A 26,743-nucleotide genomic window follows, 5' to 3' on the forward strand; every position below is an offset into this window, starting at 1 on the left:
GTTAAAGCCTAGTGGGGGACAGATACAAATTATGGGTGTAAGAGTGTCTTAATATGTTCCTTTTCTTTGATTTTCCTATTCATATTCCAAGTAAGATAAAATGGAATATTTTTTTTTAGTCTTGTATGCAACTGGTGGTGTGAAAGATGAAGGGTGGGGGAAGGGAGAGAGAGGTGTGAATTGGGTTTAAAAATTATATTGTCTCATAGAACGGACAGCAAAGCAGTAGGGTGAGATACGTGCCCTTGCAGATGTACTATGTAATCTGCTGACTCTGTAAGTATAGAAAAAGCACATTTTAGGAAAAAAGCTTTATACTGAACTTCCTCATAATATTTTATTGCCAACTTGTTAATGGCTATTTTTAGTTATATAGGCCCAAATCACTTTAGCTTAACTTGATCAAAAGAAGTGGAGTTCCCTCAGACACAAACACAGTCTCATATGTCTCTATTTGCAAATCATTTACAGATGTGAACAGGCACGTCTGCAGCTATTTGTTTACATAAAAAAAAATCTGTACTTAATGTAAAATTAATTAGTTCTAAATATTGATGTTTATTAGTTTCTTTAACTAAGCAACAAGTTTGCAGTAATTGGTCCAGATTTACCATTATACATAGACAGAGATAACATTGGCTTGAACAAGTGAAGCAGAGGTGTCAGTTTTTACTAGCTAAAGCAAGTTCCAGCTGGAACATTCTCCTTTTTCCAAGAGTTTACATCATCATGAAGAGGCTTGTGTAACTTCTCAGAGCACACAAAAAATGTGGAAAAAAAAAAAGAAAATCCCCCCCCCCATATCCTCTGTGAAAAATTGCATCTGTCTGGCACTGTCTTTTACAATACAAACACCCACACTAATGTGAATTTTAACATTTAAATAGTTTGGGTTCTCACGCAGAATCTTTTAACACACTTTTTCAAAGAGTGGAGTAATCATAAGGCTGCTAATTACCAGGCTTTAGAAATTAGTATAACTGTAAATTTGGTCATCATGTGTACTTCATTACATGTGTAAAAAAAATATGTAAGAAGGGGATGAGACAGGGGAATGCTCAGTATTTTTAAAAACAATGAGTGTCTTGGAATATATTAATTTTTAGGTATTCAACTTGTGATAGCCTAAAACCATAATCGTTAAAAAGCTCTTGCAACACATCTGAGTTTCCTTAAATATGGCTTTATCACAAACAGTTTATTTAAAAATAATTACTCCCTAGCCTATCAACTTTTTTTTAATTTCAGTAACTGAGTGTTCCTGTGGAAAAATATGTCATAAGTACATCAGGGAAAAATGCTGCCAATATTTTAGATGATGTGCAAAATGGTTCTCTGCAATAAAAGTATCTTCTAAAAACTGGGTGACGTGAAGTGGGCAATGTTGTTGGGATTTTCTGGTGCAACACTGATCCTTCGTTTAGTAACATTCTTATCAAAAGAGGACATTTTATTGAACGGATCACTGAAAGTGTAAACATATAGAAGGGGAAAGTCTCTACATATCTCCACATATCAGCATACATCTGTATCAGGTGTGCTGCAGTTTACAGAGCCCATAGCAATGATACAGATGTTCAACAGTAAGCACTGCCTTTGTGTTAGACACCTTGGCTGAACGCATTTTCCCAGTTATTTGGATTGGAGAAGATGACGCTTTAGTTCTCTGTTGGATCAGGGATCTCACTATAGCATTACTTCACTAGGCCTGGCTCGTGGTGGACTTTACAGTAACATAGGTTTGCATAGCTCAGAAAGATCTCAAAAGGGACCCAGGAGCGTTTTCTCATTCTGTTCACACCTCGCCCCACTGCAGTAACTAGTTGCTGCAGTTCATGAGACACACTCATTTCTGCACGTATTGCGATCATGTCGTTGGGTGTATCCAGGATGACGTTTGCACACAAATGACTCTTCCATGTTAGCACATTCATGTTCACAGTCATGCTGACCTAAAGCACAGAAATTTACTTCTGTGGAGAAAAAAACAGTGAAGAATTCAAGCCAGCCGTGAGGGTCTCTGAAGTAAAACGGCTTAGAAAAACTCAATTTTCTTAAACAATACTGGATTCTGTGCTTTGGACACCTGTTAAAGCTGATAGTGAGCTGAGGATCTGAGAGCAGATTGCAAATACTTGGCTATGCAAGACTTCACTTTGACGCCCATAGACCTGCTCCTGTAGTCATCAGAAATCATGCATCGTGATGAAGGAGGAATGCCTGGTGCTAGTCACCAGTGATACATTCTCCCTGATTTATAAAGAGGGCATATATGCAAATGTTCTGCTTTATTTTACAAGCTTATCTAACATAAGCCTTGTTATAACAAGATTTGGAATAGAAGCTTAATACTGGAAACGTCACCCAGTTGACAGCCAAATCCAAAGCCCCCTGAGGTTAAGGAAAAATACTCCAAATGGGAATTACAATTTGCCTTTAATTCGCAATTACATCCTTGGCAACAAATATTCTACACAATGCTGTTCTTTTGCTCCTATACTTACCAAGGCACATCCAAGCTATAAAAACCTGAATGTATTAAAATACCAGATAGATAAAAAAAAAACAGAATAGCATGGATTGCTGTAAAAACGGCACTGTGTAGACAAAGATGCTTCATGAGAATGCATCTTTAAGACTGAAAGAAAATACAGTTCCAAAACCAGATAAATTTTATGAGCATCTAGAAATATAATTATGTTGCTCCAGGCAAGCTTCTTATTCATAAAATATCAGCAGTGCAATTCTCCCCCCCAAGAACTGAGTCACCAGATCAGGCTAGTTCATTTTGCTGAATATATTCTCCTTAAACTTCAACATTACATCGAAAATCTGCTGTGATTCCAGGCCCCCACTCCAGAAGAGCTGTAACATGAAAGTCTTTTAAAAGTAAATAGTATGTGTGATTGGTTTAGAACTCTGACATTGCTGAGGCTATTTTTACAATTTTTTTAGGAAACTGTGGGATTTCGTGTGTGACTTTTTAAGTTGATTTTAATAGCTATTTTACCTATTCAATACTTTCCCAAGCTAATGAAATACATCTGTCCTTGTCTGTCCTTGTCTAAACCAACTGGGTAAAGCAAGGTGAATTTTTTTTTTTTCCAAAGCTGTTTGTGTCACTACAAGACAAGGTCAGAAAGTTTCAAATAAGTAATGAACTTATTGTTTTTGAGCCACTCTGGTTCCTATATTACTCCTCAGGTTTCCATAAATCTCTTCAGAAAACGTCTAATATACAATCTAGTCTACAAAACAGCAAACAGTATATTTTTCCAGCATGACTGGCTCAGTTATAATTCAAGTTTATAAAGAAACATTTGTTTCAACCCTAATGATAGAGACAACTTTTATCCCTTCAGAAGGGAAACCATTCACAGCAGGTTTAAGAAATAAAAGCAGATGAACTTTATTATGTCCAAAGGATTACTCACTTTTGCATGTTTTCTTATCTGGATTAAGTCTAAACCCTTCTTGGCATTGACAAAAATAGGAATCATCTGTATTAACACATTCCTGTTCACAGCCATGGTCCTGAAGAGCACAATAGTCCGGTCCTAAATGGGAAAAAATTGTGTCAGTGAGGAATATAATTCCTCAGAAATAAGCTAGCTAAAAACCAGTTACTTTGTTTTCTTTAGCTTTTTTTTTTCCTAGGCACCATTCTGACTTTTTACCATATTGTTTCAAACTATGAAAATAAAATGTTCCTTTTTTCCAAATATCTGCTATACTTAGGTATACCTGATATGTATACTTCAATGAATTCTTTGAGAACACATGTACTACATGCAGTAAAGAAGTTAGAATCTTAAATATTTCTTAACATTTTGCAGCTAAGTCCTATACATTGCCTCATCAAAATTGCCTCTTTATTTTACTTAGACCAAGTTAGATATGATCTGTAATAAATACCCAAACATGCTTTTGAATGCCGTTCACTAGCTCAAGGCAGGACAATCAGGTCATCAGGAGCATTGGTGTTTTTACAGCTCTGGGTGTTTGTTACATAGTTCTTCCATTTAAAATGCTCATGAAAGGGAAGACGAGCAAAGTCTAGAAACAGCTACTACTTGTGTATGATGTACCTTAAAAAGGAAAGTAATTGTGCAGTAAGCACTGGGATATTTACCACCTAGTGTTTACCACTATCGATGAAGTCAAAGAACTTGACATTCACTTAGATGCAGTGTCTGGCCACGACTTAGTTTTATATCAGTGAAGTTAATTAATTTATACTAGTGAAAGAATGGCCTTAACCACTCAGCACTGCTAAGAATAGATAAACAAGTCACAAATCAAGTAAGTCACATTTTTAAAGACATCCAGGCACTTTTGAACACCTCATTACACAACCTGAAAACTGACATTCAGAGGTTAATTATTATTCCCAGAGGTAATTGGCTTCCTGAGGCAAGAACTGTTCTTTCCTTGTATGTGTGGCGGGCTAATGCAATTGAGCCTTTATATATGATGAAAGCCCTTAGCAATAATAAACCACCTATATTTTCAGGACAAAGTGGAATGTGACTTTCTAAGAAAACCTGAGAGGAGTATTTTATCATTTATGAACTCTACGTCATATATTTATAGAACATTTCCTTTACCAAAGCTTTTTATGACAGCATATGCACATACACATATACATAACACAGGGATATCTTATCTGTTTACTAAAAAAAAATAATCAGAAAATATGGTTTGTTCAAGAGTGCACTGAAAAGACAAACCATAAAGCCACGTGTGTGCACCAAAGGAATATAGCTGTATGCCTTCTGGACCTACTCAGTGCTGTGTTGCATTTACCTGCTCAAACGCTTGCTAACTCAAGTGTGCAGGACAGACTTTTCTTGGGTAACTGATTCTGAAGATGACCACAAGAGTTGAAAAATGTCTATTATTATCTTTGTTGGAACCTTGAGGCTATTATGTTGGGAACACTAAAAACACATTTCACAGGGCTTCATTAATACAGTCCAGATTAAGGCTGCTAACAGAAGGCCTCTACCAGCTACAGCCCATGTGAACCCACCCACAACTCAAACAGGGGCCTTCCCTAAAGAACAACAGTTGAGGCTCAGCATCCCTAAGTACAAGCAGAGGCTACCATCTGTCCTCTTGAGGGGAGCAGTAAGAGTGGCGAAAGTCCCCTTAATAGTTAACTTAGTAGCTAGGAATGACCTCTACCTGCCCCACTGATAATCTGAATTTGCTGCTCTCTTCCAGCCACACATAGAGTACTCCGCTGGTGTTGGCAGGGCTGCCCTCATGAGCTGTGCTCCTTGTACTTCATTCTAAGAAGTTTGGAGTAATTCCCAGAGAAAACATTTGTTGGATACACATGACCATACTGATAACATTTACATTTTCAAGCTTTTCTTTGTAGCCATGAGCATGAAAGCTTTCTCTTTTTGAAAGGAAAGCCAGGATTCTGAGATAATCACGAGATCTCAGGAGCTGGCACCCCAGGCCCAGGCCTGCCTGCTGATGCAGAGATCTGGTTTGGCATGGGTGTGAGTCTTGGCTAGCTGGCAGTCATCCCTGAGATTCAGTATGTAAGCAAGCCAAATATGTAGAAATTTATGTTAAAAGGTTCTGAATTTACAAAAATTTTAAATCAGTGTTCTGAAGTTTGTTTCTTCATGTTGTTTATGCTGACTCAAAGGCAGCGTGATTGATGATAACATATGGGAGCTAGGGGACACTTTTGCTCTGAAGAGCTCTCATGCTGTCTTGACTTTCGCAGCATTAAGAGCTACACAGTTCTTTCATTCATGCTTTATTTTATTAGCAAGGCTCAGAAGATATCAAGTGTAAGGAAAAGTGGCTTAGTAAGTTTTATTTATGCTTAGATTCAGGACATGAATCTTGAAAGAGAATGATTTGACATAGTATTTGCTCATTCCTCCCTGACTACTCCTTCTGAATCAATCTCTATGGCCTACCATGTCCAGTCACTCTGATTTTTCCCTAATTGCAACCTGATGGGATTTTCTCCCTTAAACTAATTTAAAGCATTTACAACAAAACAGAATGCAGTTAACATGGCAGAGACGCACAGAGCTGTGAGAAACCTTGTCTGTGGCCTCTGCCCCTTGGCTTGGGAGCTGTATTTAAAGTCAGGCTCTCTCCCTTGGTTCTTGCTTGAGCTATGTTACAGGTACGCCTGTGCCTAGCCTTGCATTTTGCTGATCCTGACCTGCTGACTGGCTGACTTGATTTCCTGAATTGACCTTAGACCTCTCTTGACACTATGGACTTGTCTGGTGATCACTGGACTGTTGGCTGAGCCTGGTTACTGTCATAGGACCTGTTTTGTTCTTCTTCTTTGGGTACTGTGGGACCAAAGACCTTGTCAGAGAGGTTACTGACCCTGCTTGCCTTGTAGCCATCCTTGGCTCCCAACTTGCACTCCCTTGCGGAGCAGTGTACTTTTGTGTTATATGTTAAAGATCTCCTCCACTCCACAGAGATCCAACATGAAACCATAGATGTGCCTGCTGAGAGTTTCTGGTCAAGATCAGAGGGGAAATGACACTGGGAATGTAGTGGTGGAGTCTGTTACCCCACCTGACCAGAAGGATGTAGTGAATAAGGCTTTCTACAAACAGATAGCAGAAGTCTCCAACTCATAGGCTTTTGTTCACATTGGAAATTTCAACCAGCCAAACACCTACTGGGAGGGTAAGACATCATTGTGCAGGCAACGCAGGTGGTTTCTGCACAGACTTGGTGACAACTTCCTAACATGAATTCTTGATGGGTGATGTTCTTCTTGACTTGCTGCTGTGACCATGAGAAGGCTGTGACCAATTCAGAAGGCTGGGAGGGGAAACAGCAGAATTTGGACTCCATATTTTACAAGCTCAGATTTCAGCTTATTCAGGGAATTGCTAAGAAGAATCCCCTGGGAAAGAGCCAAGAAGAGAGAGGATGCCCAGGAGAGCTAGATGATTTTTAAAGAAAACTTGCTAAGAGCTCAGGAACAAATGATCCCATTGTACTGGAAAATCTGCTTAGAAGATGAAAGAGCTTCTCAGTGAACTAAAACACAAAGAGGGAAAATAGTAGAGGGAGAAAGAAGGACCAAGAAAAAAAGAGGACTATAAAAGCATTGCTTAGGTACTTCGGGACAAAACCAAAGCCCAGCTGGACCTATTACTACTGAGGTACACTAAGGGTAATAAGAAAGGAGTCTACAAATATGATGGTTGCAAAAAGAAAGTCACAGAAAAGGTGGGTCTTTTGGCTGGGGGAACAACTTAGTGATGAACAATACAGAAACGGCTGAAAAAAATAATGCCCTTTTTATTCCTGGTTCCCACAGACAAAGCCTGCTCCCGGATTTCCATGTGTACTAGCACAGTTTGGGACAGAGAGGGGCTAGCAACATTGGCTAGAGACTACTTAGAGAAACTGGATACACACAGATCCATGGGATGACTGGTATTCACCTATGGGTGCTGAAAGAGCTACGTGAAGTGACACCACTGTCTATCATGTACGAAAATTCACGGGGACCGAGAGAGGTCCCTGACAACTGAAAAATGCTGATGTTACACTCATCTTCTTTAAAAAAAGTCAAGCAGAAAGACCCAGGGAACCAATCTGCATCATTTCAGTCCCAGGATCATGGGGCACATCTTCTCAGAATCAACTTCCAAACATATGAAGGACAAGAAGATTATCAGGAATAGTCAACACGGATTTACCAAGGGCAAACCATGCCTGACCAACCCGTTCACCTTCGATGATGAAATGATTGCATCTGTGGACAAGGGAAGATTGGTGGATGTAATACACCTTGGCACTAGTAAAGCTCTTGATGCTGCCTCCCACAGCATTCTCATTTGGAAGCTGAGGAAGTACAGGCTGGAAGAAAGAACTGTTAGGTGGGATGAAAGTTTGCCAGGCCACCAGCCTCAAAGGATAGTGATTAATGGCTTCATGTCTGGCTGGTAGCTGATAATGACCAAAGTACCACAGGGGACAGTACTGGGGGTCACATTGCTAAACATCTTCATCAGTGACATAGATGATGACAAAAAGCGCACCCTCAGCAAATCTGTGGGTGACACTAAATTAGGGACAGTGACTGAAAGCAAATAGCAGAACTTCAATACAGAGGAATATTGATAAACTTGACCAGATGACTGGACCAGAAGATGTCTTATAAAGCTCAGCAAGAATTGCAAAGTTCTGCACCTGAGTTGGAAACACTCCATAGTTTGTACAGACTGGGAGGTGACCTGCTGTCAGGGAGCAGCATGGGCCAGCTGCTCCCTACGGGAAGGAGAGCCAGGAGCCAAGGGTGATAATACAGCCGAGCAGGGTAGGGGCCTTGCCAGACAGGCACTGCCCTGCAGTACCCAAACTAGGTGAGCAGGGCAGGCCTGGAAACGGTAGCCAGGTTTAACTAAAAGTCCAGATCATCAGACAAGTACATGCTGCTGAGGCAGGTCTGAGGTCAAGCCAGGAAGCCAGCCTGCATGTCAGGATGAGGTGAGGCCACTCCTGGTGAGGGCAGCCAGGGTCTGACACAGCCCAGTGATTGCTGGGCAGGTCCACAGTGGCAGGGCAAGGCCATGGTCAAGCTGGGAAGTCAGTCTGCAGGTCAGGTTCTGGATCAACAATGGCTATTGCCAAGCCCAGCTGGAGACTGCACTTGACATACTTTGTCCAGTTCTGGAACAATCCCTTCCCTTCTCCCCCCAGTTAAAGGGAATAAACTGAAGAGGGCTCAACAGAGACCTACTGCTGGGACATAGTGCACCTGACTTGTGCAGAGAACTTGAGGAATCTGGTCTTGCTGAGTTTGGTGAAAAGGAAGGTATCTAACTGCAGCCTACAATTACTTCTTGTAGGTCATTACAAAGGTGATGGAGCTAAACCCTTCTTAGTAGTGCCAGACAATGTAACAAGGAACAATAATGACCACCTGTGGCTTGGGTGATTCGCGCTGGACATGAGGAAAATGTTTTTCACTAAAGGGATAGTGCAGCAGTGGAACCGGTTGCCCAGAGAGGCTGTAGACTCTCCACTGGAGCTTTTTGAGACTCAACTAGACAAAACCATAGCTGACTTGATCCACAGTTTGTGGCAGTTCCACTTTGAAGAGGAGGCCAGAGTAGATGACTTCCAGAGATCCTGTCCAACCAGCATTTGAAAGCTTTTGTGTTCCCAACATAAAGACAGCAGCACATAGTCAGACTGATGGTCTATATAGCCCAATGTATTGTCTTAAGCAATAAATACCTAAGTCAGAGGATAGAGACAGGACAAGCCTGAAATACTACTTTCCCAGAACACTCTCTCAGCTTCCAGTATTCTGTGGATCATCAATTCAAACAGGCTAAAATAATTCATACAGTTAGACCATAAGCTAAAAACCACTCAAGACATATAAAATGTTTATGCAGTTTTAAGGTCTTTGTTCAGTTCAAACTGGGGGAGAAAACACTGCTTAAAATCCACATTCTTAAACTGAAGGCATTAACAAAAATTTGTGCTTGAGCAGTGGAAAGCACTTACACTATAGTAAGATTTCAAAAATATATGGATGTGGAAGTATATGTGGAAGTATAAGAGAATTTAGCCAGCCCTTAGCTGACAATGGGAGAGTTCATACAATCTACAAGCAATGTGAACCAGTACAAACTGTATTCTGGCCCTTGGGGAGGCAGGAAATTCATCTCCCCTGACTCTGACCATCTAAAAATGAGGTGTCTAGTCTGGCAGATCATCCAGGCTGCCTGCATAGTCAAGGAAAATACAAGCACTTCCATAAATTTGTGTCAGAGCTGTGAGCAGTCGCCTTCTAGAAGTGTGTATCTCTTTCCCTTGATCATAAGGTCAGGTGTACAGCCTGGATTAGATGCTTTCTTTCTGAATGTTATATTTCAGTGAAATAGATACTAAGCATAATACACAATACAGTCTATAGGTTAACATAGTCTCTCATCATAAAGACTGAAATGCCCCCAAAGCTGTGAAAAGCACAGAAATGCAGTGCTATATTGATGCATTTTTTCAGAAATAATGTTTGAACACATCATTGTTCAATAATATGGGCTAAATTCACCACTGGCATCAGCAGTTCCACTCACCTAAAACTAATGGAGTTTGTCTGCTTACAGACACAATAGTAACATTTCTTTATCAAGGCCCGTATTTATGAAGAAAATTAACTAGGAAGGTACATTAAGGTTTTCCCTTCACATTTCCTGAAAGTGAGTTATGACATTAAACACTGTGGAGGTTTTAGCTTGTTTTCCCAATTACGGGAAGCCTTGGCAAGAGTACTTTCTGGTCTGTCAGTTCCCCTCTGCTTTATATCCACTCCTAACTCTGTAATTTTTGAGCTTGTTAGCCTGGTATCAATCAAATTTGACAAACAACAAACAAGCAAAGCCATGAAGTTATTATAACCTGGTGGAAACGTGGAAGCTTGGTAGAAGATACTGATGTTGCCAGAGCTTTGGCACACTATCAAAGAACTCACTCCTGGGAAAATCTTTAGGAAAATAGGCTGCAATGTTTCCTCTGATTGTGGAACTACTCTATTTAATTTTAGCTTGTCTTACAAACCAAGCTGATTATAAATTGTCTTGTACAGACTTGTTTGTGTACCCAGCTAGGGAGATGATATTCTAACTGAAAAATCTGGATAATCAAAGAGTCTATGCAAGACAAAGCTTCGGGCTTTTACTGTTGAAAAGGAGCCTGGTTTCATGTTAAAAGCTTCCTGTTCATAGAAGGGACCCCTACCCTTAGTGCCTCCCCCAAAAAGCCAAACTATCCCCCAAAACAACTTGCATTGCTTTCAAGATCTTTGTCTTCCAGGGCACTCCAACATTTTCTATACCTGACACATTATTCAGTGTTCCCAGGACCAGTGGGAGTATTACTGCTGAGAACTGGAAGACAGAAGAAGTACAAACTGTTCATAATTAAACCTTATCACAACTTACTTCTGCAAGTTCTTTTGTCTGGATTTAAAATGAACCCTGGGTGGCATCTACAGTAATAGGAGTCCTCAGTGTTAACACATTCATGTTGGCAACCTTGGTTATCCAAAGCGCAGTAGTCTACAACTGAAAAAGAACAAGACCAACATGTACAATTAGAAAAACAAATTCAGAATTATTATGCATAGATATTATGGTATTAGTTACACACAGTAGCTATAAAAAAAGGAAAAGCTGACATAATTTCTGTCCTGAAAAGCCTTTCTGCAAAAAGTAGTGCACTTTCAATACCAGTTGGTAAATCAGATTTGATATGTCCTGCATCATTTTTCCTACCCCTTGAACATTTATCAACTCCCAGATTGTCAGGAGCCTTCTCAACATGTTTTCCCAGATCTGGAAACCATGCCTCAGTCAGTAACTCTGTCCAGATGTTCAGACTGTAGACCAGGGTGTAGCAAAGTTTGTATGATTTAGTTCCGTCTTCTGTCTCTCCAGTCCCAGTCCTGGAATTGCTCTACTTTTCCTTAGTTCCCTCCCAGCTGTATTAGTGCTCAAGAGCTGTTCCCGTAGCCTGAGTATATAGGAGACCCATGGCAATACCTTCTACACCAAGGACTGTCAGAGAACATTGGTTCCCTCTAACGTGCTCCAGATTCATCCTGTACAAAGCAGCTGCAGCTATGAAGGCTGAGAGCTTCAGGCTGATATGCACCACAGATATTTTGCTTATATAACGCCTTTTGTATGAGAGAAATAAAATATCATAGCAAGTCCAGTCACTTATTTCGTAAGTCCGGTCATTTATTACACAAACTCATATTTACAAGATAGATTGCCAAAGGGTAATAAGGTAATACTTTAGAGTTTACTCAGTCAAGCCCATTCAAAAGTGCTAAAGAATTAAAGTTAAATGATTTTTTTTTTTTTTTAGTTTCTTTGCAGGTTGAGCTGTTTCTTCACAAAGAAAGTCCTAGAAGAAATTAAAGATAAGTCACAAAGCAGGTGTTCTGTCCCCAAAGAGCTGCCAGGCCCACATTAGGCAAGTTTACCTGATTCTTTCTGCAGAAGACAGTAATGTGCTCAGCTTCACACAGACATTTAACGAGAGAGGTTCCCCTTCTTTGCCAAGTGAGTAATTTTTTCATTACGTTATACTGTTGAGCCTCTGAATTGCTTTAAGAGGCAATAATTTGTTTTAATGAAATCAATTCCTTCTTCAATAGCCCTGCCTTTGCAAATCATGCGTACACTCAGGTGTGCTGAGATATTTAGTCAAGGTCATCTAGTCAGGAAAGCAGATAATCCATTTAGTTACTTTGAAAGAGCTTCTTTTAACCCTTCAGAATATTTGTGTTGAATCAAATCAAATTAGACTACTTACTGGCTACTATGTGAGACCATTTTCCTGGCAAGCACCTTCCTGTTTCCAGACTGAACAGCTTCATATAAAAACGTATTTACTAAATATATATTTCAAGGATATAATGTCATACAATTAGTCAGCTTTCCTCTTAAATTAATTCTAACCACATGCACATTTTCAAGTGTTTTAAAAGACACATTAAGAAATAAGTAGGCCAAAGAATATATGATTTTTTTCTATCTAGCATCATACCCGGGAAACAGCCCAGATGGATCGCTCCATAAAGTTAGCTCCTCCTCTGCATTTAAACCCTAACAAAATGCATTTCTACCACAATACCTGCAACTGCCCAGCTAATGGTTATAAAGTTGAGAACAGAATAGAATAGAATAGTTTAGTTCCAGTTGGAAGGGACCTACAATGATGATCTAGTCCAACTGCCTGACCACTTCAGGGCTGACCAAAAGTTAAAGCCTGTTGTTAAGGGCATTGTCCAAATGCCTCTTAAACACTGACAGGCTTGGGGCATCGACCACCTCTCTAGGAAGCCTGTTCCAGTGTTTGACCACCCTCTCGCCAAAGAAATGCTTCCTACTGTCCAGTCTAAACCTCCCCTGGCACAACTTTGGACCATTCCCACATGTCCTATCCCTGGATCCCAGGGAGAAGAGATCAGCACCTCCCCCTCCCCTCCCCAGGAAGCTGCAGAGAGCAATGAGGTCGCCCCTCAGGCTCCTTTTCTCCAAACTAGACAAACGCAGAGTCCTTAGCTGCTCCTCACAGCACATTCCTTCCAGCCCTTTCACCAGCTTTGTTGTTTGAGAGACAACTAAAGAGGTCTTAGAATGCTTTATTATCAACATCTGAGCAACTACGACCCTATGCACTTTCAGATGACAATCTCTTGAGGGAGGAACTATGCCTCCTTATGGCTATGCAGCTGCTAATGTACTGTGGACAGAAAGGAAAAAAAACCAACAAAACAAATAACTGATTTTTCCAGGCTTGCTTTTTTCCATTTTATAGCCTTCTGGGGATCTCTTACTCACAGACGTAGGTCTGTTGGCCTGTAAGAATAATGAGCATATCAATTTAAATAATGCCTTTCCACTAACACAGTTAAGAAAGGAGAACATTCTCTTGACAGTTGCTTTTGGAGATAAGTATTATTCCCTCTTTTCAATAATTTTTATATACAAATTGCCCTAATTCCAGGCTGGCTTAGCCTTGCAGACTGGCACTAGTAATTGACCTACAAATTCATTTCAATTTTAGCTTCATGTTTCATTTCGGTGGTACTTGCTTAGAAAGGAAACTTGTCAACAGCATTCCAGTCAGCAAGTAGGTAAATTGTCCATGGAGTTAAATCTTCCTGAAAAGACTGAGAAAAATTATAAATCTATATTTCTTATACTGAAGTACTGTAATCCTTTAGTTGGTATGCAGAAAATATATGCAGTTTGTATAAGAGCAAAGCAGAATATTTTCCTACTTTTCATAATTTTTTAAAGTTTTATTATTTTCATATTTCTGTACTGACTCATGACATATACACTAGAATGTGAACACTTACAGATCTCACTGTTTTTAATGTTAGCCCATGCCTATTTCAATAATAAACTTTTCTAAAGGATGAATTAATGACCTTTTTAGTGAGCAAGCAATTAATTCAGTTGTCATCTCCCCATGTCTGTTCCACTCTATTTTTCTTGCTTGGAATTAGTTGGTAAGTGATGAGAGCCATGTTTTACTTCCAGTTACCAGTTCTGCATGCTGGGTGCTTACATTGCCCTCTCTGAACTGTGAACAGCACAGGTGACCTTTCTCTTGTCTTGTTGTTTTACTCCTATGATGCTTATGTAGGTGTCCTGGTTTCGGCTGGGATAGAGTTAATTTTCTTCCTAGTAGCTGGTATAATGTTGTGGTTTGGATTTAGTATGAGAATAATGTTGATAACACACTGATGTTTTTAGTTGTTGCTAAGTAGTGTTTATACTAAGTCAAGGATTTTTCAGCTTCTCATGCCCAGTCAGCAAGAAGGCTGGAGGGGCACAAGAAGTTGGGAGGAGACACAGTCAGAACAGCTGACCCAAACTGGCCAAAGGAATATTCCATACCACGTGACGTCATGTCTGGTATACAAACTGGAGGGAGTTGGCCAGGAGGGACGGATCGCTACTTGGGGACTGGCTCAGCATCAGTCAGCGAGTGGTGAGCAATTGCATCGTGCATCACTTGTCTTTCTTGGGTTATATTTCACTCTCTTTTTGTTATCTTCCTTTTCATTACAATTATTATTATTATTATAGTATTCTTTTTTATTTCAATTATTAAACTGTTCTTATCTCAACCCACGAGTTTTACTTGTTTTCGATTCTCCTCCCCATCCCACCGGGGGCGGGGAAGGAGTGAGCAGCTACATGATGTTTAGTTGCTGCCTGGGATTAAACCATGACAATAGGTTATTCAGGCTTAGAAGAACGAAGTCAGTTAGTTAAGGAGAAGGGTAGAAGAAAAGGCAACAGAATAAGTAAAGGCATAAGGATGATGAAAAAGAACATGGGGGAAGAGTAGAGCAGACTCATGGAAGATTGTAAGAACCTAGAAAGCAGCCAAAAAAATCTAGCAGTGTCAGGACTGCAGAGAGGTGCCAGCAGCCAAACCACTGCCAGGAGAAGAGGTCCCAAGCCCAACAGCTGCAGCAATACGGAGACAGTCTAGCACCAGCGCCAGGAAAGAGAGGACAGCATGCCCAGCAACACCAAGAAGGTGGAGAGACTGAGTGTCCAGCAGCATGATGGAGAAAGAATGGCTCATTACCACCAAAGTTGGACAGGATTTTGTTCATGTGAAAGGAGGGCAGTTAGCATGAAAAGCTGCTTAAAAAGGCAAAGTGATAGTGCTCTGTCAGCTATACTTATCACTGAGCAGACAACTTCAAATATTGTTTAGTCTACAAATTTGTTCATAAACTGTGTGTTGCAAATACTCAGAGTGGTTGGCCACTCAGTGGTCACTTTGAATGGATATGTTGTGAGCTGCTGGTTGTGAGATTTTATTTAATTATTGCCATTCAGGTAACTGGCTGACACGTGTCAATAAAGCAATTAGTATTGCCTTTGATCCTTAAACAGAGAAAATAGCCCATCAGAAAAAGGAGGAAGAGAAATTTATAAACCTGCCTGTGAAATGAGTTTTCTGCACTTTCTCATTTACTTTTGCTGGAGTTAAAATTTTAAAAGTCTTAGATATCCTAGAGAGAAACCTTTGGCTCTTTGAGGGAATCGCAATGTGTATGTCCTACTGAAATTCCCTCTTCATTCTCTGGATGAAGAGGAGAGAGTAACCTTAATGAAGTCACTGCTTTTTTGCAAAACTGTCGTACTCAGTGGTCGCTGGTATATGTGTACATCAAGATCTTTCTTCTGATCCTGCTCATTTGATAATAAATACTTCACAGAAAGGAATGGTTAACTAGCTTAACAGTAATGAAAAATGAGAGTTATCACTACTGACTTAGTACTATACATAGTCTCCTTTACAAGATTTGCCAGCAACGATGATTATTCATTGGTGATCACATCTGCAGAAGCTGTACATTCTTGGTAGTAGCATATTCCTCAAAAATCTCAAATTGTTCAAATCTGAAAAGTCAAATTCTGGAGACTGACAGCTGATAGGATTTGCAGACAAATTAGCATCAAAACTGCAAATTACCCAGACAATCTTTTCCTGTTCAGAAAATGTAGAGAGGCTAAGTTCTGCATAGGTAAAACGTTATTAATATACATTGAACCATTCACGTGCATCAGTAAGAAATGAAAAAGTTAAATGGTCAAATAAATGCAAAAGAAAACTGAAAAATAGAAGTGCTAATAATGTGCTTTAAAATCACAATTAATACTGCTAATTATTGCAGGGGTATGAATAGCATGAGTTCATGTTTTTTTGCTAAACTAGATATAAATGAATAGAAATCAAGTGGAGATGAAAGACAGCTATAAAATACAAGATACCATAGTGAACCCATGCATGAACTGTATTTTGAAAATAATTGAAAATAACTGAGAATATGAAACCTTCAAATGTCATCAATAGAGATTATAACAGGCCTGTATCTCTCCATGCCAAAGAGAGTCAGTGAGGAGGTAGAAAAAAAATGTTAAAGATGTATCACACCTCCAAATGGCACTCTTCAGACCTTGCAGAGAAATTAACAGGCAAAAAACAGGTGCCACTGTAAGAAATTTAATAAATGGCACAGAAATATTTTGAATCTTTTAATAAGAAAAATAAACTTTGTATTTATTACAGAGGATAATATTACTTTTGACATGCAAAGAATTTCACCAAAATTTATTTTTATCCCTACGATGCTATGGTAGCTACCTTCCTGGTAAGAATATCTTGGGCTGTAAAGGACCCTTCAACTTCATAGAAGGAAAATAGTAACAACAGCTGATGACACTAAGCATGAATATTTCACATTAGAATATATGGTAGGAAAGAACTGGCGATGAAAGAACCTACCAACAGAAGTCACAGATTTTCTGTCTCAGGATATAGCCAAATCAATAGCAGAGAAATACATGCTTTATCCTAACACAGGAAAAGGTCATGAGGATTAGCTAAGGTTATTAGATGAACTTCTGTGGAGTGCTGGATGTTCAGTTTGGGCCAGAACATATAACAGGCCTTCTTGCCTAAATAGCCATTATTAGCTGCATTTTCAAAACAATTCAACTTCAGAAAGCAGGTTCTTAAAATGGTATATTAGTAGCCAAATTATGCCGAGGATAAACTATGTTGAGAAATTTAAACACGCCTATACTGAGATCATGAAGCTACAGGTAAGGGAAACGTTTCTGAAGAGTAAGTACAGAGTGAATGTTCTTCAAAACCGCATATGTTATCCTAGGTCTAAAAAACCTCAAAACCTCATTTGTGTGTCCCATGTGAAACTATATGCAGAAAGTTCAGTTCAATAAACTGTCATCTATTTTGCATCTCAAAATAGGATTATCCTGCAAGGTAATAGCTCTGTGAAGGTAAGAAGACACATATTATATTGTGTTAGAGTTGTTTAAAATGACAAGAAAGAGTAAGCTGTTGGACAACAGTATTGTGGTGGCCTGTGGCAGATTTGGGGCCAAGGATTCACTTGGATTCACTTCCATGGGATTTCAGCATGTGTTTGAAATTAAGCATGCATTTAAATGCTTGCCTGAAGAGAATACCTAACAAAAAAGGCTATTTTTTTTCAAGGATTCACTAGGGGTTTTTTTGTGGTGGATACCAGAAAACAATATTTTCCCAAAATGTTGCATGGGATTAAAAGTTTACGGGAAGGCTAACAGACTAGTGAAAAAGATTATCCTAAAAGTATTTACTGTGTATAAATGGGCAAGAATAGTGAGACACTTACATGGTAATAGAGAGGGAAGTATGTTTTGTGTTAAAAAATTATTATACTGTATTTCCACACTCACTCTTTTGAGTTGTAATTCTTAGAGCTGATGTTTGCTTCTTTACTGCCCACAGTGAAAATTAAAGGCATATAGTGGATGGGTTCTTAAGGGGGGCTGAACTTTCCTTAAAGTCATCTTCCCCAAAAGAGTTTGAAATTTCTCCTGGCATGACCACAAAACCAAGTGAGAAATGGCAACAAATTGCCCACTTTCAAGTTTTTCCATGTATAACTTCTGTCTGAAGAGGAGCTACTGAGTTTGTCTGGCTTTGTTTCTTTTTTAATGGTCACATATATCATGCCAGTACATTGCTGGCCACCTACATGGATCTAGAATAAAACATCTGGTGTGTTGTTTCAAAACAGCAATGTTACTTTCTGTGTGAAATTAGTTGGAACAATTTTTCCAAGTCACCATTCATTATCAGTAAATGCCTACGAACATGCCAATATGTATTCTTCCTTATCTACCACTCATATAGGAGAAGAGAGCTTCCCATTATTGTCTATGGCTAAACTGGATGTTAGTTTACATTGAATTTCCCTTTGGTTTGTGTCAAGAGATAAATGTGAATTGCTAAACTCATACTCACCAACACAATTCTTCCCATTTGCATCAAGCTTATACCCTTCGTAACACTGACAGACGTAAGACCCAGGTGTGTTCACACAAATCTGCTCACAGGCATGTTTCTCCACAGCACAAAGGTCCTGAGCTACAAAACATAATTGCATGAATATGAAATTCTTTGACCTTCTATAATGCACAGGTAGACTATAGATCAAAAATAAATTTCAGGAAGCTATGAACAGCTCTTGAGAGATGAGCTCATTTCAACACAGATCATGCCAATGTTCTGTCAAACAGTGAAAGTCTTATGTCAGCAGGAACAATCACTCAAAGCTGAGGAGCTCATTCCTTCAGCTGAAGGCAATGACTATTGATGGGGCAACGGTGCCTAGTAGAGTTGCTTGACTGTATGTTTCTCTAAAAAGTTTGAAGGGCATTCTTCAGTTTTTTTGGAAAAAAAAAGAATTGTGTTTCTTTGTGTCTTTTTTTTTCTTTTTTGCATAACCCTCTCAGATAAATGATGGCGAGGTTGGAAAGGGAAAGAAAACACAACACCAAAAGACTTGAGGATATTTAATTTCTGAGTTTTATAATTTTTCAGGTTTGTGCAAAATACCACAGCAAGTTACCCCTCCCAAGCAGAAGATCTCATTAGAAAAATTACTACGACAAATGAGGTCAGTTCAGCACCTGGCTGAAGGAAGCACATTGGGCTTTCTTTTCAATAGACTAAAGCTTTCTGAGAACCCCAAGTTTCTCCAGTGAAATCTCTGGAAAGCAGAGTACTTTGTGTTGCTCAGGATCAGGCCCAAAGACTGCTCAACACATAATGATCATTTATAGCTACAAAAAAGGCTTTTGGAACATGTTTGAGGAAACTAGCCAAGCAAATATGAATTTTCTTTTATAGCTGTCTGCTTCATATCAAGCGGCATGATGAACAGCATAAACAGTTGTTTAACTCTCTTGTTCCACTATAAACACTCACAAATAGATAATTTTCCAGCTTGTTTCAGCTACATTTCCTCTTTTGTACTATTTTGTGTATTAATGTAAGATTTGAACATCTCCAGAGAAGAATGGAAGAGATTAAGTTAAACAAACAAACAAGCACAGTGTAATGAGTAAAAGAATAGCCATTATCTGACACAACCACTCTTCTCTAGAAAAGTTAGACCAGAGTACGTGAAAGGAGCATCCTTTGCATGGATGCAAAACCAGCTTAATGAAATAAATGCAAGAATATTTCAAGTTAAACAAAAGAACTTTTTTTCCCCTAGGTTTGTTCTGAAAGATAGCCAAGTTGCCTTTTTTTTTTTCCTCCTTCACGTGGAAAGCAACAAATCACAAGTATGGCAGATTTTTTTCCTTCAATGCAAGGAAATATTTTTTTTAGAAATAATGTTATAATGAAATGTATCAAGGAACAAAACTGTCATCTATTCAAAAGAGAAATGCACTCTTTGCCAGCCTGAAGCAAAGTTGTCAATTCATTGCTGATTGAAGCCATTTGGTTAAGGGCTTTTAAGAACTGAATACTGATATAGTGTACTCTCACAACATAAAAAAAAGGGAACAGAAGAATGAAAAAAGAGTATAACTTTAGGTACAGAAGAATGAAAAGAGAGTATAGCTTTAGGTACGGAAGAATGAAAAGAGGGTATAACTTTAGGTACATACCATTCATCTTTTCTGCATTGCTTAATTTAGAAAGTGTTAAAATATATATGTAAGGAAACTATTTGTTCATGAAAGAGCTGACAAACACATCCAAACCTTAGATAAATACATCTGGTTTATGTTGATCATGTATTGCACTAAACATAAACATGATGAAGATTTATTTTACTTAGAGGTTAAGTGAGGAATATGTTGCTTGTGGCCAATCAGCAGCCAATGAAGGTAACTAAAATGGTCACAGACTGTGGGTTTTTCTATCGCCATGCTTCCCCTTACCTCCACAAATAAGCTGTCCAGTTTGTCCAGGCTTGGTCCCCTTTCCTCATGAATTCTATTACTTCTCTGGGGAGTTTTTAGACATAATGGTCTGACCTTGTCTGGACTGCTACGTATCATGTCCCTCCTTCACCAATGATTTGCACCATTCTACCACATTTAAGGCCAGTTTGATGGCTCTCAATATTAGATTTCCAGTGCTAATTGCTAAAATTAGTTTATAGTTTGGTGATGTAGAAAAAAGTCCATTAGAAGTAGGCTACAAACACATTGAATGACTCATTTCCCTTTCATATTTAGCAAACTGCAACCTATTATCATCTGACTGATGATCAAAGCAAGTACACAGTCAAGCAAATGATGTGTGACAGGTAAGTGGGGAAAACTAATATAAGACTGAGTCACAGCTAAAAAAAAAAGTAAAGCAATGCAGCAATGGGCTTCAAAAAATGGTAGAGAGGGAACATATTGAGGGCTACTGTGCATGGGTCACCAGTAGGAAAACTACACACAATTCCAAAACTCTCTTGGAAATTAATCTGTAATTTGAAGCAGTGCAGTGCCCAAAAGCTGAACTACTGGCTGATAAAAACTATGGAAATGTAACACAATAAAAAAGAAGACGACACAATAAAGAAAGAATTTTTCATACTTGTAATTAATTTTTTTTTAATTGACTCACAAAAAAAATATTAAATTGTCAAAATCGATGTTAGGAGTGAGGATAGGGAAAATGTGTGAGAGGAAATTAAAAAAAAGAGAAATTTTGAATTTCAGATAATTTCCAGAAAATTGAAAGCAAAAGAATTCTTTCCTAAAAATTCTTTAAGAAAATTAATAGCATGAGGAGGGTTTAAAATAAAGGTTTAAAGGATACAAAAGTTTTAAATGAGAAGCATTTTAAGAGGGACACAATGAAAAGAACAGGTTAGAGAATATTATTGAAATGTGACTACATAGTTGGAGCCATCATTTGGGATTCTGACCACCCTCTTTCTGAATAGCTACAGCAAATATGCGGAAGCAGAGAAAATAGGCTGTGTGAAAAATTGTTCTTGTCACTATTCTTGTTTTGGCTTAGCTGCTAAACCAAATAATAATTAGGAAATATTCCAGATTGGATTAAATTTTTTTGCATCTTCTTGAAGAAACAAAACCATGAATAAAGTGTTAAATTTGTTCCATTTAACACAAAATATTTCTCTATAATGCACACACATGCATATGACAAATGTCTACATTTGGTGAAGGATGCTGGTGAGAAGGACTAGAAAACAGATTCCTAAAAGTAACTCGTCCCACAGCTCGACAGCACAGGAGGTGAACAGCTCAAGAGCAGTTTCCTGCTGTAACCCAAAGGGTCTGAAGACGCTTCCACACAGCAGCGAGAATGCCCATATCACTCCGGTGCTGATATTCTTTTGTTCCCATTCCTATTTACTGAGGCTCTGAACGAAACCATGTGTGCCACTGCACGTGTGAGGACGCTAATCCCCGAGCTGCAGAGTCACCTCAGATACTGACATACTCTCGCTGTTTCAGTGATCATTAAGTATTTGATATAAAATACAACACTAAGCAAGAGAGGCTGAGAACCTGCTAATCCCAAGCTACCTGATTGTTTTATGGCACTCTCCTGAGATGTGGAACATGTGAGTTCAAACACAAGGATAGGATTTGAGCCTGCATCCTTCACCTTAATTCTAAATTATCAATTGTGACGGGTACACCCTATGCTCTCACCATGACTGTCTCCTCCAGCTTTTTGAAAAGATGTTTTCCAAAATTTTTCTTCTGGCTAAAATCAGTGTGGCAAATTTCACTTGAATCCATGCACTGTCGTGGGATAAGAAACTGCATTTTGAGCAAGTACCTTTTCCACAAGTAATTAAAAATAGTATTACATAATTTCTTTAAAATAATGGTGATTATTTCTTTAATGTATTTCTTTAAATATATTAAATATATTTCTTTAAAATAATTTAGACATAAATTTGGCATACCCATCTAATGTAGTCTGCTGTTAACGACTAGGAAGCAAGTTAAAATGGACAAAAGAAATACTGCTTACAAAGATCACAATTGAAGTGAAATACAGTTTGTTATTATAAACTATGAAGCCAATTACTTAAAACTTTTCAGAATGGCAAGTTATTTCACAGTTCTCTAGCATGGGGTTTATTGCACCTTTCTGTACTATTTAGTACCGGTTGCTATCTAGACAAGTTACTAAAGTAGTTGGATTCACTTCATGTGAGATGATAAAACAGTTCTTCCTTTGATTGTTGCTTCATTGTTGAACTCATTACACCAATAAAATTCAAATGCAATTTTATGTAGTACCTCTGCAGAGCTGTGTATAAAAATTAGCTTGATGTATTTCAGAAAGGTTTATAAGAACTTCATTTACACAAAACAAGAGAAGGAATTATAAGTTCACCTTTCCAGACTCTTTCTGATGATCATCATTAATTATATACTGAGCTCAGTCCTTCTTTATGAGCCCAACAAAAAAAGTATGTGATGTTAAGCACTTTTTGGGAGCATGAAAGAAAAGTTAAGAAAGATAACATACTGCTGCAAGTCTTCTGGTCAGCATTCAAAATGTATCCTTGTTTACATCTGCATACGTAGGAGCCAGGGGTGTTTATGCAGAAGTGATCACAGTGATGCTCAACTGTACTGCACATATGGGGCACTGAAAGAAAAAAAGTAAAATGTTTTTAACTGCTGGTCTTACTTACTTGTGGTCACAACTGAAAAAAAAAAGGTGAAGAAAATTTTACTGAAGTAATTTAGAAATTTCAAATTAAGCGTTGACAAAATTAAGTAAGACAAAAATGGAAGCTTAAGCCTATAAGACTGTAAAAAAATCCTTAACAAACAGTACTATGTATTTATTCCTAAAAAAAGTAGGAATTTAGATATTTTCTGTCTGGTTGACATTGGTGGCATGGTTTTGGACATGAAATTACATGTGGAATGGAGATATAAACAAAATAAAAAATATACAATAGAGTATCTGGAAACACTAGTTACTTGGTGGTCCCAAGAAGATAATGAAACAAACCTACCACATTCAAATTTAGAAAATAAGTGGAATTTAAGTACAAGCTGTTCTAGAGGACATTCAATTTCTTGAATGAAGAAAATCACCACATAGCACAATACTAAAGAATGACTAGAAAACAACTTGATGAAGAATCCTGCTTGCTTAGTTATTAATGTTGAGGAACATACAAGCAATACAGGATAACACTGAGGTCATGCATCTCTAAGATTCAGTAAGTGGGAGCTGAGCTGAGCTACACTCCAGAGTATAAGTCTTTCTGAGTCTATTTTTAATCTGTTTGTATTTTATGTCTCTAATAGCAAGTAGTAAAATGCAACAGACTGAGACAGTAAGAAAGAAAAAGAATAGTGGGCCCCTTCTGTCAAATTCGTTGCTGAACTATTTTTCTCCAGATCAGTATTGGGGAATTAAGAAATCTCCTTGACGTTTTCTTTCCACTGGAGCATTGCTTGTATATTTTTGTAATTGTTTTCTTTTTTAATTTGCAATAATATTGCCTGTATATTATATTTCTATAATATATAGGTGAATTACTTCTCAGAGAACATTGTGTGGAAAACAATCTATTTTGCTCAACAAGAATTAGGGATTGATGTACTCCTTATTGTGCTAGGTCGACAAAGCTCAAAATTTATGGAATAGATCTTAACAGTAATCTTCTAGCAGCCACAACAGAAGCCTGACAAATAACTCAACATGTGGTACGTGTGGTACTTGTGGAAAAAAAAATGTGGTTTTGAGATACATACTATGTATCTGGTCTCTGGAATGGTTACCAGAGTTATGCATTTATTACTAATACACAAACCACCACAATTCCCAAATCTCTTAATCAGCTTTTTGGATCTCATAATTTTCTGCCATAACAAAACTTCTCAAGTACTTTCATTTATGTGAATACAGATCTGGTTGGACTTCTAGTCTTTTCATCTTTCTGTCATTCTGAAAATGAAGTTTATGACCTCTGATATTTTCTAAACAGAAGTTTCCTTCTGGCTATATTTCACTAGCTTTCAACATCAGGTATAGTTTGTTATGACCAAAGAAGCACTTTCAAAAATGACAAATGAAAAATATACTCATTTCAGTAGTTTAAGCATCAGAAAATCTTACCATATACTAATGCTATAGAATGTGAATCTATAGAACATTACTACAAAAAGTCAGTCCTCCCATATCAAAAGAACATAAGGTTGCAAAACAGAGTTTTGCAGAGTTCTTTTACCTTGCTGACTGGTAATAAAAAGAGGCCCCTGGGATCCCCTGGCTTCAACTGCTGTTTCTGACACCCCAAAGTCTTTAGCAGCCAGAGGCAGCAACTGTAGGGAAAGTCTGACTTAGCAGAGGATGGAACACAGCCAGTTTATATGGATTCTTCTGAGAATATAGCTGCTAGGCACTGGGTAATCTCTGCCATCCATGGGTAAACAGTGGTTAATTTAGTTTATTTTTTATTTTCCCCACAGAGCTTCATCACTTGGCTAGGTTTTTCTCTTGTCTTCACAGGAACCATGAAGACACATTCCCACAGACATAAGGGCAATCCAGACACAAGGACAGCTCAGGTGCCAAGGTCTTTTCCCACAGCATGAAGCCCAGCAGACTGCATGCCAGGAGCCTTGACCAGAGGGGTGCCTTCAATTGCTCTAGCAAAGAAACAAGGTGTCCAGATGTTCAACTCAGCTACAATGATATTGCCTCTGGGTCCACACTGGGGAGGACTTTAAAAAACTAACCACGTTTCCCAGGAGGAACGTAGATGCTCTAGGAAGCAGAGGCTATGGATGCTTAGATTGCTCTCTTGAAATTCAGCAAGCTGAACGCTGCTTCACAGCCCAGACTCAATAAAATATTAAGGATCCTATCTGCAATTTAGTCCCTTAAGTTGAAATCCATAAGAATCTAACAGTTTAAATTCTCTGTTGCATCCGGGCCTGGGTTTTTAAGTGCATTTTTGGATCTCATCTTCAATTCCTGACACAGCAAATGTTGTGGAGGCATTCCCTGAGAAAAGGAGGCAGCAGCAATCCTTGTCACCTCCATACTCCTCCATCTGCAGAGGGGGTGGTTTTATTGAGGATCACATGTATTTGCATTAAAAGTGAGCTATAAAACTGTAATACATTTACTGGACACTGCCTAGTTAGAAAAAAATGAGTAAGTGGTATTTGTACTGGATTTGTTTCTAAAATGCAATTAAAAAAATCCAATAAGATGAAGTTTTGAAGCATTTGCTGTTTATTCCATTTAAACTCTCAATCCATGTTTAGTTTACCCTTTTTTGGTTTTTAATTGTATCTTACTATGCCAGCTAATAATACAGCAAGGAAGAAAGAGGAAAAAATCTATTATCTGATGAATGTCTGTGATAGTGTTTTGTGCTGATGCAGTTCAGCTGGAGCCCTGTTGCTCTTTGAAACAATTTTGGAAAAGACCAAGTAAGGAAAATTCTCCAGACTATCCTGACAATAAGCCTCAGTTCTTTTCTGGCAAAAGCATCCCTAGAGATGAGTGAACATTCAGTCTCACCATGCATTCTTTTTCTGGACTCTGCTGAAAATGCCTCAGCTTAATGCCAAATCTGTATGAAGATCTTTCACATTTATATCAGGAAAAACTAAAAAAGAAAATTACATTAAGTACAGAGATTGGAATAAAATGAATTATGTATGCCACGATATTTGTAAAAGGTGATTTCTTTTCAGGGAATTACAGATGGAAGTGATTTCTCTGTTGTAAATTAATACCTATTAAAATATTATTTACTTTGTTGTATGAATGAATAATATCACTGTAATGGCTTTTCCTAACTTTCTGTATTTAAAATGGATGGAATAAAAACACTACCATGTCTCTGTGTCTCACTTCCAGTCACAAGGCATGCGCAGAGGTAATTGTTTGCATAGAATTAATATGTAAGCTTTGGAAGAGGAATCCATGAACTCCATAGAATTATTTAGATAACCAAAAGACTGTTTATCAGTTTGAAGTTTCAGTACTAAGGGGGATCACATTTAAAATCAATTGATGAAACAACTTATCTAATATTCAAATAGCAGAGGGTTGTAAATTTATTGCTATTATGCAATGAATAGGAAAATCGTGATACGTGTGTTTGCCTTGCTGCTTATGACCACTAGGAATTAGATCACATTTTATGGCACTTAGCAGTAGAATTAGTTTTTCCCCATATGTATGACTGCTGTTCTGAATGTTGTCTGGCTAGCCTCCCTTTTTTTTCAATATACATATATTCTAATCGATAAGGTTCCATGTAAAAAAAGAAGTTTAATTATAATGCATAATTTTTTTCTGTGTTTTACTTTCATCTATGCATTCAAAT

General features: G+C 38.2%; 1 protein-coding gene across 1 annotated transcript in view; it reads right to left on the reverse strand.

Moving 5' to 3' along the window:
* The window catches only part of MATN2 (matrilin 2), a 66,766-nt gene that overhangs the window by 25,304 nt on the left and 14,719 nt on the right, over positions 1-26,743 (reverse strand). The window contains exons 3-8 of the mRNA XM_050890851.1: positions 22,903-23,025; positions 18,394-18,516; positions 10,971-11,093; positions 3,435-3,557; positions 1,859-1,973; positions 486-493 (exon numbers count right to left, since the gene is read on the reverse strand). Of these exons, the coding sequence (XP_050746808.1) occupies positions 486-493; positions 1,859-1,973; positions 3,435-3,557; positions 10,971-11,093; positions 18,394-18,516; positions 22,903-23,025 (615 nt within the window). The remainder of the gene's footprint in view (positions 1-485; positions 494-1,858; positions 1,974-3,434; positions 3,558-10,970; positions 11,094-18,393; positions 18,517-22,902; positions 23,026-26,743) is intronic.

The sequence above is a fragment of the Gymnogyps californianus genome, chromosome 2 (genome assembly GCF_018139145.2).
Source record: "Gymnogyps californianus isolate 813 chromosome 2, ASM1813914v2, whole genome shotgun sequence".
NCBI classification, from domain to species: domain Eukaryota; kingdom Metazoa; phylum Chordata; class Aves; order Accipitriformes; family Cathartidae; genus Gymnogyps; species Gymnogyps californianus.